The 13,044-nt window shown below is 39.8% G+C and overlaps 1 protein-coding gene across 1 annotated transcript in view; it reads right to left on the reverse strand.

Annotated features, from left to right (window-relative positions):
• CDADC1 (cytidine and dCMP deaminase domain containing 1) overlaps nucleotides 1-13,038 on the reverse strand; it is a 66,898-nt gene extending 53,860 nt beyond the window's left edge. Inside the window, exons 1-3 of the mRNA XM_006761236.2 lie at nucleotides 12,902-13,038; nucleotides 11,895-11,992; nucleotides 2,599-2,673 (exon numbers count right to left, since the gene is read on the reverse strand). Coding sequence (XP_006761299.2) covers nucleotides 2,599-2,673; nucleotides 11,895-11,992; nucleotides 12,902-12,965 — 237 coding nt within the window. The 5' untranslated portion in view covers nucleotides 12,966-13,038. The remainder of the gene's footprint in view (nucleotides 1-2,598; nucleotides 2,674-11,894; nucleotides 11,993-12,901) is intronic.
• Nucleotides 13,039-13,044: the final 6 nt, after the last annotated feature.

The following is a 13,044-nucleotide window of genomic DNA, read 5'->3' on the forward strand; positions in this document are numbered from 1 at the left end:
TTATTTCCGAAGCGATTTGGCCTTGCAGTCGATGTTGATGGTTGACCTGGATCAACCCATGATTTTGTGCATTTGGGATTCTCAAAATAAGTCCACTTTTCATCACCAGTCACAATTGGATGCAAAAAAGACTTTCTTTTGTGGCGTTGAAGCAACATTTTACTGATGACTTTTTGGTTTTCCATTTGTCTTCCATTCAGTTGATGTGATACCCATTTTCCGTCCTTTAAAATCTGTCCCATTGCTTGTAAATGATCGGAAATTGTTTGCTGAGCAACGTTTAATCTTTCTGCAAGTTGTTTTTGAGTTTGACATGCATCTCAGGCTGTAGACCACAGGGTACAATGAGGGTTTCCAATGGCTGGGGCAATTGCTTCCCCTTAGGCTATAGCTGCCTTGGCAGTAAAGTTCTGCGTGAGAAAGATGGCCTCTGAAGTATGGAGGAATGACTCAGCACAGGGATCCAAGCGGCTATCCTTTTAACTCTGTACCCTGAGCCACCAACCCCGAATTCTCCTCACACAGCTCTAGTCGACTGTCCTCCCTCTGCTGAAGCCCAAGGTGAGTGGCTGCACATAAAATTTTGTGCACTGGCCCTTTAAGAGGGTGCCTGCTTTTCCAGCCATCTCTCCCTGGTAGACAGAAGCCCCATGGCTTTTCACAGCCAGATGTTATGTGGGCACCTTTCCCAGTTCTGGTTCTCTGGGCTGGGGAGCCTGGTTGGGGGTTTAAACCCCAAACTTCTCAAGGGAAACTCGCCACAGCTGAGATATCCCTCCCGAACTCAACTGATGCCTGTGGGAGCCCAGCCACCCTCTCGCAACTCCACAATTCCTACCAGTCTCGATGTGGCCTCCTCTTTACATCTTTGGTGATAGGGTTCTCTTCAGCTAGGCTTCAGTTGGTTATTCAGAATGATTTTTTCTATATTTTAGTTGTAATTCCAGTTTGGTCCTGGAGAATGTCAATGTAGCTTCCACTTAATCCACTGCCATCTTGGAATCCTCTATTTATCACTTTTTTGTCTAGAGTTCTTTTTACCTCAGGAAAAAAAGAATATTTTTTTTTCATTCTGTTTCTAGCTAAGGCCAAATATCAAGTTTGAGACAAAAAAATTTTTTTTGCCATCTCAAACTTAAAACAAAGCAAATAAAAGGCTAAGTTGCATTCCATTTTGGTACCTTCACTTACTACCACTCCCAGAAACTCCCAGAAGACTAAATCTTTTGAGTGAATCACTATTCTGCTGCCTGATTTTACTTCACCTCACTTACATCTTGGCAAGTCATCTATTAGCCCTAGTTACAGAGTTTTAAATTAACACATCGATAAAGGAGGGCAGTCTGTTTTGTATGTGAACTTAAAATGGTGAGTCACTACTTTTTACCTTTGCTTTTCTTATAATATAATACATCTAAATATTCTGAGACAAATTATTTCTATACTTTGTTAGGCATTTTAGAAAATCCCAGGAATGCACATCAGAATCATCAAGGTAAGTTTTTAAAAAATATACGTTTTTTTCTCCACTCCACATCTGATGAATCAGGATATCTCTGGAAAATGCAAGAGATTAAATAACAAGGAAAAACTATGCAATGTTAAAAAGAACAGGTTCATCTTGTCAGGTCAGTGCTTTGATTCGATCCCACCTGGAAGCCAGTAAGTTAGCCTGCTACTGTTTCATGGACACTGGCAGAGACATGAAACTCAGACAGAAGATTATATCATTCATAGCTAAGCAAGCAGCATGAGCATCATGTTTGTGATGGTTTCCTCTGCCCACAAACCCCATGTGGGTCAGGCAGAACAGCCCAGATAGATTCCTGGACACAAAGTAGGTTATGTTATAGGAGAGGAACACTGAGCTTGGGGATTCAAACACACATTCTTGTACCAAGAGGGAGACATTATCTCAACCCTCAAGGTTGCTTGTTACAAATGCAACTCCTAGAAATGAACGAGGTAAAGAGCAGTTTGGGCCTTGAATTATTTAAACCAGCAAGATCTGGGAATTTGAAAGAACCATGGAAGTGTCTCAACACATGAACTAATATGGGAATGTGTCATGAGTTAAAGATGGAAAATTTTTTTAAAAAGGAAGATGTAGGAGCATACTATAGAACAGTGATGGCGAACCTATGACACGCGTGTCACAGGTGACATGCGAACTCATTTTTTTGGTTGATTTTTCTTTGTTAAATGGCATTTAAATATATAAAATAAATATCAAAAATATAAATCTTTGTTTTACTATGGTTGCAAATATCAAAAAATTTCTATATGTGACACAGCACCAGAGTTAAGTTAGGGTTTTTCAAAATGCTGACACGCCGAGCTCAAAAGGTTCTCCATCACTGCTATAGAACAATGTTTTTTACAAAATAGACATGTATAATCCTGTTAATGCACAAAACATTTTTAGAAGAGTATACAAGAAACTCCTTTGGAAGTGGTAATAGGGAATTTGAGTATAAGAGGAAGTTTTATTCCACTTTATACCATTCCTTTTGCTTTATTATGAACATAATGTTTAGAAATCATATGTTTAGAAATCATAAAACATAGAACATATGTTTAGAAATCATAAAAATTCACCTGTTTTCTGTCAGTAGATACTCTGGCCATCTCTTCATTATCTCCTAAGTGTCCACACTTTCCCTCTTCCTTTTCCTAATTAAAAGCAGATGGGGGGGGGGGAAGGTTAGTACATAAGATGTATGATTAATTCTATATATTCTATTTCAAAGCCAGTATCCTTGGCTTTGGACCATTCTTTCTTTTTTCTTTTTTTTCCTTTTTCCTTTTCTTTTTTTTTAATTGATTAAAATCTGCATTGACTTCCTGCTTTATTCAGGTTCATGTTCAGACTACTTAACCCAATAAGCTAGGCCTTTTTATTCTGGCCCCTGCATGCTTTTCCAAAACATTGAAGGACTGGAAATTGTAGTAAAAAAATAAAATTCTGTAGTTTAAAATTTTAGAGTTGGACAGTTTTGAGCAATGGAAAAGTCCAGAGTATGGCCATGGCTAGGCAGGACTAAAGGGGAATAGTGGAAAATTAACTGGATTTGGGAAGAAACTATGTAACAAAAGCATTAGATGTGGATTATGGTAGGTGGAATAATGATCACCCAAAGGCCTTCCTGTCCCAATCCCTGAGCCTGTGGCTGTTAAATTACCATGGCAAGGTTGCAGATGGAATTAAGGCTGATAATTAATCTGACCTTGAGATAAGGAGATTACCCTGGATTATGTGCGTAATAACAAGGATCCTCATCAGTGAGAGGGAGGCAGGAGAATCAGTGTCAGAGTGGTGCAACATAAGACTTAGCCTGGCCTCTACTGGTTTTGAAAATGGAAGAAAGGGTCCATGATCCAAGGCATGTGGCAGTCTCTAAAAGATGGAAAAGGCAAGGAAACGAATTCTTCCAGAGCTTCCGAAGGAATGCAGCCTGCCAACATTTTTATTTTAGCCCAGTGAGACTCATTTCTGACTTCTGACCCCCAGAACGTTAAGATAATAAATGTGTGTTGTTTTAAGCCACCAACTCTGTGGTAATTTGTTACAGCAGTAACAGGACTAAGGTAGAGATGTCCATAAGTCTAAAAGTAAAACAGTAGAAAGTGAGGCCCAGCTGGCATAGCTCAGTGGGAGGTCACTGTTCCATTCCTGGTCATGGCATACTCCTGGTTACAGGCTCGTTCCCCCATGTGGGGGGTGAAGGAGGTAGCCAATCAAGGATTCTTTCTCATCATTAATGCTTCTCTCTCTCTCTCTCTCTCTCTCTCCATTCCTCTCTGAAATCAATAAAAATATATTTTTAAAAAATGAAGTTTTGAGCCAGGGACCAAACTCCTTTTTTTATAAGTCAATTCAACAACTATGTATTGAGCCCTTGCTATGTGTCAGCCACAGACCTAGTTGCTCAGCACACAGCCCTTACAGAGCTTATGATTTATGAATACAGGTGCCGACTATGAAGTGAATAGATAATTAAGCCAGTGTGATAAAGCAGAATTCCGTGAGCCCCAAAGTAGGGGAGATGTGTAATAAATTGGAGAAAGTTTGAAAGTTGGAATGGCAAACTTGGTAAATATTAACATCGTAGTCTATGAAACAAATGCTGGATGCTAGAAAAGGAATGGCATCTAAGAAGTTTACAAGAAAAGCCATGTCCTGGGAATGGGACAGAAAGTGGAAGTGATGATATTGGTAGTGAAATGTCGGGGGTGTGGATGGTAGGAGTGGTGATGATTATATGAGTGACAATAATAACAGTACCTAACATTTGCTGAGTGTGTACCACATACCAAACCCTATATCACCTCGTTTAATCCTCACAACATTACAAAGTAGCTACTATTGTTCCCATTTTACAAATGAAAAAATTGTGACTGAGATTAAATAACTTGAACATAGTCACACAGCTAATAAATAGATAACCCAGGATCTGAGCCCCAAATCCATTCTCTTAATCATTATGCTACACTGATTCTGTCCCGGAAAAGTACAGTAAGACCATTAATAATGAAAATAGGAAGGCAGAAGACAAAATGGGAAGAGATGGGAGAAAGGGACAACATGAATTATGCAGAGAAAAAAATGAGAACACTGTAGTTATTCCAATTCTTATACTAAAGTAATAATCAGGTAATTAAATACTCCAACTTAACTAAAATAAAAAACTATGAATCAAAAGGAGAGGTAATTTTTTTAAAATGACAGCCATTTTCAATAGTGCTTGATTTCTATTCCAAACTTTTGTGTTTCTCCCTCCTCCCCCTCCAGAATTCTCATAAACAATACTTTCTCTCCCACTCATTTATCTAGTTTTGGACTGGATTCTTTTTCTTTAATCCTCACCCGAGGATATGTTTTTTATTGATTTGAGAGACAGAAACATCGATCAGTTGCCTCCCATACATGTCCTGACCAAGGATTGAACCCACAACCTTTTGGTGTTCAGGACAATGCTCCAACCAACTGAGCCACTGGCCAGGGCTGGACTGGATTCTTAAAAATTATTAGTTTTCATACTTGATATATATACCTCGCTGAAAATCCCCAAGGAGCATCCATATAGTATATATATTTGACAACCTAGAAAATCTCGATATCAGCTATACTGTAGTTCATCTTTTATCCACAGGGGATATGCTCCAAGACCCCCAGTGGATGCCTGAATCCACAGATAGTACCGAATCTAATATCTATTATGTTTTTTCCTAAATATACATACCTATGATAAAGTTTAATTTATAAATTAGGCAAAATAAGAGATTAATGACAATATTAAAATAGAAAAATATAACAATATACTATAATAAAAATTATGTGAATATGGCATTAAGTAAAATAAGGGTTATTTGAACACCAGCACTGTGCTACTGTGATAGTTGATCTAATAAATAAGATGGCTAATGGGTAACAGGCAGGTAACATGCAGCTTGGATTCACATCCAGGGCAGGATAGAGCAGGATGACATGAGATTTTATCACACTACTCATAACAGCATGCAACCTAAAATTTATAAATTGTTTTCTTCTGGAATTTTTCATTTAATATTTTTGAGCTTGGATTGACTATGGGTAATTGAAACTACACAAAGCAAAACCATGGATAAAGGGTGACTACTGTGTTTAGAAGTGGTTGTTAGTTAATAACACACTAAGGCTAATACAAATTATAATTTAAATGTCCAGTAATAAGGGAATAGACATGGTACATTGATACAGTGGACTGTTATGCAATCATTAAAATGGTAATAACAAACACATACTGAAATATAAACATACATATATAGTATACTAATACATATTTAAAAATTAAAATGAGATCAAATCTTGATATAAAAAAAGCTTCTTCAAAATAAGTACTCGCTCTGGCTGGGTAGCTCAGTTCGTTAGAGCATTGTCCCGATATGCCGAGGTTGCAGGTTCTATCCTGGGTCTGGGCACATGTAAGAGTAAACCAGTGAGCATATGAATAAGTGAACAACAACAAAATCGGTTTATCTCTCACACACTCTCTTTCTCTCCCTCTCTCTCTCTAAAATCAATCCATAAAAATTTTTGAAAAATCAAAATTGGTGCTCAATCTCCAATGAAAAGATTCAGAACATACCTCCCCAAGGTGTGACACTGGCATGTAAGTTATTCTGAGCTGAAAGCAATCGAGACTCTCATGAGAAGCTTTTACCTCACTCCTGAAGAATTTAAAATAGGGGCCCTGTCCATACTACAAGTTATCACCAGAAATAACGGTTATGGCCAATCCATAGGCAGGGCAACTTCTATTACTGAACATCTCTTACCATCCCGAGAACGACCTTCCTCCCCTCTAAAGACCCAAGGTGCCTTATGGCACCCTTAGCTGAGAATATCATATAGACCTCATTTTCCTGAAACTCTCATGTATGTGGGGTTCTCCTATATATGTAATTAGATTCAGCCATCTTCTCTTATTAACCTGTCTCATGTCTATTTGATTAGAACAGCTGAAAGAATGTAGAAGGGCAGAAGAAAGTTTTTACCTGCTTCACACTAACAAACCCAGCTGTTTATATGCATTTTTAAAAGTCTTAAATTTTTAAACATTTGTTTATAATCTGTTAAAAATAAATTTTATTTGCAAAAAAACAACACCACACAAATAAACAAAAAAAAAACCCAAAACCAACAGCCTGACTGAAAATCTTCGACTTACACAAAATAATAATAAGCTATCAAGAAGTAAAAAAGAATAAAGGACTTCAAAACCATGAAGAAAATAAAGAGCATTCTCAAAGCCATAAAGGATATGTAGAGCCAGGGCAGAGGTTGGGGGAGTGGTTGACAAATAGGGAATAAAAATGCATAACATTATTAATAATGTTTTACTATTTATAAAACATTTCACATAGGAATTAGAAAACTATTCCAACTATATTTTATCATAAAAAGCAAATTCCCTGTATACACACAGACCTTACACCCTTCACAAAAGCTAACTCAAAATGGATCATAGACCTAAATGTAAAATGCCAAACTATAAAACTTGAGAAGATAACATAGCAGAAAACCTAAATGACCTTGGGCATGACCATGATTTTTTAGATACAACACTAAAGGCATGATCCATGAAAGAAACTAATGATAAACTGGACTTCATTAAAATTATAAATTGTACTACAAAAGACAATATCAAGAGAATGAGAAGACAAGCCATAGACTGGGAGAAAATATTTGTAAAAGACACATCTGATGAAAAACTGTTATCCAAATATATGAACAACTCTTTAAACTCAACAACAAAACAACCTGACTAAAATATAGGCCAAAGACCTTAACAGATATCTCACCAAAGAAGAAATACGGATAGCAAATGTATCCACCACATCATATATTGGGGAAATGCAAATGAAAACAACAATAAGATACCACTACATGCCTATTAGAATGGCCAAAATCCAGAACACTGACACCAAATGCGGAGGAGGGTGTACAGTCACTTTGGAAGACAGTTTGGCGGTTCCTTACAAAACTTTACATACTCTTACCACCATACAATCCAGCAATCATGCTGCTTGGTATTTACCCAAAGAACATGAAAACTTACATCCGCACAAAATCTGCACACAGATGTTTATAGCAGCTTCATTCATAATTGCCATAGCCTGGAGGTAACCAAGATATCCTTCAGTAGGAGAATGGATAAATAAACTGTGGTACATCCAGACAATGGAATCTTATTCAGTGCTAAAAAGGATATGAAGAAATCTAAAATCCATATTGTTAAGTCAGCAATTTTCAACCATTTTCGTCTCATGGAACACATAAACTAATTACTAAAATTCTGCAGCACACCAAAAAATATATTATTTTTTTTGCAGGTCTGACACAAAAAAAAGTATAATTTTTATTCAGTCACACCAGACAGCTATTATTGTGTTGGCTGTTGTCATTTTTTAAAATATGTTTTTATTGATTTGAGAAAAGGGTGAGGGAAACATCAATGAGAGAGGGAAACATCGATGAGAGAGGGAAACATCGATGAGAGAGAGAAACATCAATAGGCTGCCTCCTGCATGCCCACCAGGGATAGAGCTCACAACCTGTGCATACCCCCTGACTGGGAATCAAACCAGCAACCTTCTGATGTATGAGACAACATTCAACCGAGCCACGCTGGCCAGGGCTGTTGTCATTTTTTAATTTGACAATCTAAGGCAAAAGAAGTTAGTGCCCTTGACTGAATAGTCAGATATTGCATGTTTTAAAAATTCTTGCAGCACACCTGTTGAAAATCACTGTGCTAAGTGAAAGAAGCATGTCTGAAAAGACTACATATGGTGTGATTCACAACTATATGATATATTCTGAGAAAGACAAACTATGGAGACAGCAACAAAAATCATCAGGGGGCAACGGATTGGGGAGGAATAAATAAGTGGAATACAGAGAATTTGTAGGCCAATGAAAATACTCTGTGTGATACCATAATGATAGGTCAATGCCATTACATATGTGTCCAAACCCACAGAATATGCAACACCAAGAGGGAACCTTAATGTAAACTACAGAGTTTGAGTAATCATGATGTGTCCATGTTAGTTCATCAACTGTAACAAATGTTGGGGGAATGTGGATAATGGGGGAGGCTACCCATGTGCAGGGGTGTATGGAAAAATCTGTGTACTTTCCCCTCAATTTTGCTATGAACCTAATAGTGTTCTCTAACAATAAAGTCTTAATTTAAAAATAGTAAATTCCCACCCAGTTGGTGTGGCTCAGTGTTGAGCATTGACCCATGCACCAGGAGGTCACTGGTTCGATTCCCAGTCAGGGCACATGCCCAGGTTGTAGGCTTGATCCCCAACAGGGGGCATGCAGGAGGCAGCTGATTGATGTTGATGTTTCTCTTTCATTGATGTTTCTATCTCTCTCTCCCTCTCCCCTCTTCTCTCTCTAAAATCAATTTAAAAAAACATATTACTTTTAAAAATAGTAAATTCCCTGTTAAAATTCTTCAATTCAATCCCAATATTTATAGGATAAAATCTGAACTCCCTTGCAAGGAATACAAATGGTTTTCATGATGTGATTCCCATATACCTTTCCAAGCTCATCTTCAGTATCTTCCCTCCAAGACAGCATAGGGACTTGGGCTGGGAATGGAGAATACCAGGTGGCCAGGACGCCGAGATCAGTTAGTCAGAAAAAACTTGGGATGAGCTGACCCCAAAAATGTCACCGCCTCTCCACTCCCTTCTCAAAAACGCAGAGGTAGCTGATTTTATCTCCCTTCTTACTACCTGCTTAAACTACTGACCTGCATGCACAGTTGATCAAGGTTTGACCACTATACGACTTTCCTAGGGTGGTGGTAATGAGCAGAATACCATCTTGCCCCCAGAGGGCAGGCATGGGCATAGTTACCAGGAACATCACTGGAAAAGGAAGTTACCAAAGCCTTAAAATGGAAAATTCCAAAAGCCTACCTTTTCCAAAAAGCCCATCTTTTCACACAAGCCTGCTTTGTCCCCAGCTTATAAAAGGAGCCAAGCAGAGATCCCCCACACCATCACCAAACCCCAGCCAGTTCAGAGGACCTTCCTTTCCTCTGTGTTGTCTACCTTGTCCTTAAGCATAAGTTTAATATGATCTGTCTGGAAATTTCCTTTTGATTTCTAGCTTGGGGAACCCAAGAACCCCAATGCTGAAAAGAACTCCACCCAACTTCACTTTCTGACATGTGAACCACAAATTCTCACTCCTCCAAGCTTTTCCATTTGGATTCTCTTGGCTTGGCAAATGTAGAGGAGAGACTAACCCATGACATGTCAGAAGACTGCCTGATGGTAACTCATGCTCATTCTACATAATAAGCATCCCTCCCCTGCCTTCTGCTATGTGCTGGTTCCTGGAACAGGTTGTTGTCCTGACCAAACATGTAATTTCCATACCTACTTGTACCCATGACTATCACCCCTTTACCTTATATAATTCTCTGGCACCTGCCAAGTAAAGTAGCGAGGGGACTCATTTTGTAGCGCAGTCGCCCAAGACATACCTCATATGTATGTTTCCCTTAATAAACTCTACTAGTTACCAGACTGGACTGACCAGCCTCTTTCTTCAGTCTTTCCCTGTTCTCTATTTCCAGAGGTAGATTTTCAGTCTCAGGGTTTTCATTGGGTCTGTGTGTATGAAGAGTAAAAACCTACTTACTCTTCATGTCTCAGTACAAATGCAACCTGCCCTGTGGATCCTTCCCTCACTTCCCTATTTAGAGCCCGTCCCCCTCTTCAGTCTTGGTAGCATGTCTGCTGGTATTTTGTACTTGACTCCACCATCTAATTGTTCCTTTACTGTTTAAATCCCTAGTATTTGTCCCCATTAGAAAGTAAGGACTATATTCTACTCTTTCTGTATCTCCAGTGCCAAGTACACAACTTCATCCACAGTAAAAAAGACATCAAAAAAGAAAAAAAGCCCGACCAGTGTGCTCAGTGGTTGAGTGTGACCTATGAACCAAGAGATCACAGTTCAATTCCTGGTCAGGGTACATGCCCAGGTTGTGGATTCGATCCCAAGTGGGGGCAGGAGTCAGCCGATCAACGATACTCCCTCATCATTGCTGTTTATCTCTCTCCCTCTCCCTTCCTCTCTGAAATAAATAAAACATTTTTTTCAAAAGAAAAAGAAGATGGTTATGAATGACCTCATGAGAGTACTGTGGGAATTTAAGGATTTGCAAGTCTTTCTGTGGAAAACCTGAAGCAACCTTTTAGCAGAATTATTGGCAAGTCGAAAACTTCAATAAGCATTGCAGAATACAATAATAATTTTATAAGGGGGGGCTTATGCTTAAAAAAAGATTGAAGGAAAGCACCAAAATGTTAAAACTGATGTGGTTAGAATGGTGAGAAACCACAGGTAATCTCCCCCCCTTTCCTGTTCCCAGAAATGTTTTAAATACTTAACCTAAACTATTTCCATAATGACTGTGGCTCCTTAAAAATTAAGGAGACATTCTAAACTTCCAAACCTACCAAATCAGAATGGTGAGAACCATGCCACTCCATACATAGAGGAAAATGATGAGAACATAGCACTCTGCGACACTCAGGGTAGGAGAAAGAAAAGATGGAGGCTGTATATACTTCTAACACATTGGCTTACAGTGGGGCCTTGACTTGCGAGTTTAATTCATTCTGTGACGGAACTCGTAACTCAAATTACTCGTATGTCAAATTAAAAGTGAACAAGTGAGACATGTGATGCTGGGCTGATGTTGTGGCATTCACTGTGATGTTCACTGCTCCAACTAGCGGTGGGGTATCTGAAGCTGACTCATAACCCGAATTTTAGCTCGCAACTCAAAGCATAAAAATCGGCCGAGAGATGCTAGCAACCGGTCGTTTGGTCAACCAGTCATAACAGTCACTTAGGCTTTTATATATAGAGATTCTTACAATATATTCCTAACCTGTTTTGATCATCTCTTTGGAGATCCAAAATAAGAGACTACTTACTAGTAAATGGAACAATAGGTAATTCATCAATTACCTTTTACAATAGTAAATGCTAAGAGTTATACCAGGTAAAATAAGGCATGGTCTCTATCTTCAAGTAATTTACAGTTTGATGGGAGAGGGGAACTACTCAGATGAAATGGGAACAGTAATTGTTCTATTTATAGTCATAAACAGTAACTGTTCTATATTTAGATTGGAAAGATGCGCTATTAGAGCTACAAGTTACAAATGTCACACTAAATCACAAAGATATTTTGCAAACTGTAGGTTTTTTTAGTTTTGTTTTTAAGTGTGACAGAAACTGGGGCAAATCACATCTGAGATCATAGTTTTTCTAAAAGGTTGGAATTATCTAAGGAAAAAAAATATACCTGAGATTTTTGTCTTTGGCCTTCGACTGCTGGGAAGAGCTCCATCCAGAGGCTGAGCAGGGTAAAAAGGTTGACTTTAGAAAGCCTTGGTATTTGACCTACAAAAGAGACGGCAGGCACTTTAAAATGTTGCTGATGAAAATATGAACTAAGCTCAATGCCACTGGGGTGCTTCAAGCTTTATCTCAACTGCTGTAGCAGGAGGAAAGGAAAAATAAGAGGACAAGAGAATCCAAGTGGTTTCTTAACAGGAAACCGGCCACCATCTGACCTCCTCCAGCACTTTCCAAAGTTGGGGCCTCTTTCTCCAGCCCTCACACAGCAGGGGCGGAGGTGCGAGCTATGGGAACAAGCCAAAGGGAGTTATGAAAAGTCCTTGCATCTAATGTCATCACGGAGCAAGCTTTTCTTTGGACTGTGGCGTTGCAGCAAGGGCACAGCCTGGTACTGAAAACGCGGAGACCTTTGAGGGTAAAGCAGTTGAAGCAGTGGTTCTCAACCTTCTGGCCCTTTAAATACAGTTCCTCATGTTGTGACCCAATCATAAAATTACTTTCGTTGCTACTTCATAACTGTAATGTTGCTGTTATGAATCGTAATGTAAATGTCTGATATGCAGGATGGTCTTAGGCGACCCCTGTGAAAGGGTCGTTCGACTGCCAAAGGGGTCGCGACCCACAGGCTGAGAACCGCTGATAGGAAAGTGTGACATGTGGTTAATTTGGAAATCAAGTCAAAAGCGCGGCTGGGGAATTCTCAGGCTCGTCAGGCCCGGAGATCCCAGCCCTGGGCACAGGGAGGAAATAACGGAGGGAGGGAGGCGGGCGCGCGACTTCCCAAGCGGATGCAGCCAGGCCAGGGATCCCCCCGACCAAGCAGGGGCCGCCAGGAGGCACCAGACGTCCAGGGCAGAACTGCAGCGACGGGAGGGCAGGGACCTGGAGCCGAACGGCCGCAGCCACATCGGGCAGAGCAAACCGCGCGGAGGGGCGCGGGCGCGCACTCACCGGTCATGCTGTCAGTCTGGGTGCTGACTGACCGCCCGGCCCCCGTGATCTCCAGGTTTTGCATCTGCCCTGCTTCCTTCCACGCAAGCCCGGCGGCCTCCGCAGCCCGGAACACCCTCGCGGTTAGGCATGATCTTGGCGCC

Source organism: Myotis davidii, unplaced genomic scaffold (assembly GCF_000327345.1).
Source record: "Myotis davidii unplaced genomic scaffold, ASM32734v1 scaffold577, whole genome shotgun sequence".
Taxonomy (NCBI): Eukaryota; Metazoa; Chordata; class Mammalia; order Chiroptera; family Vespertilionidae; genus Myotis; species Myotis davidii.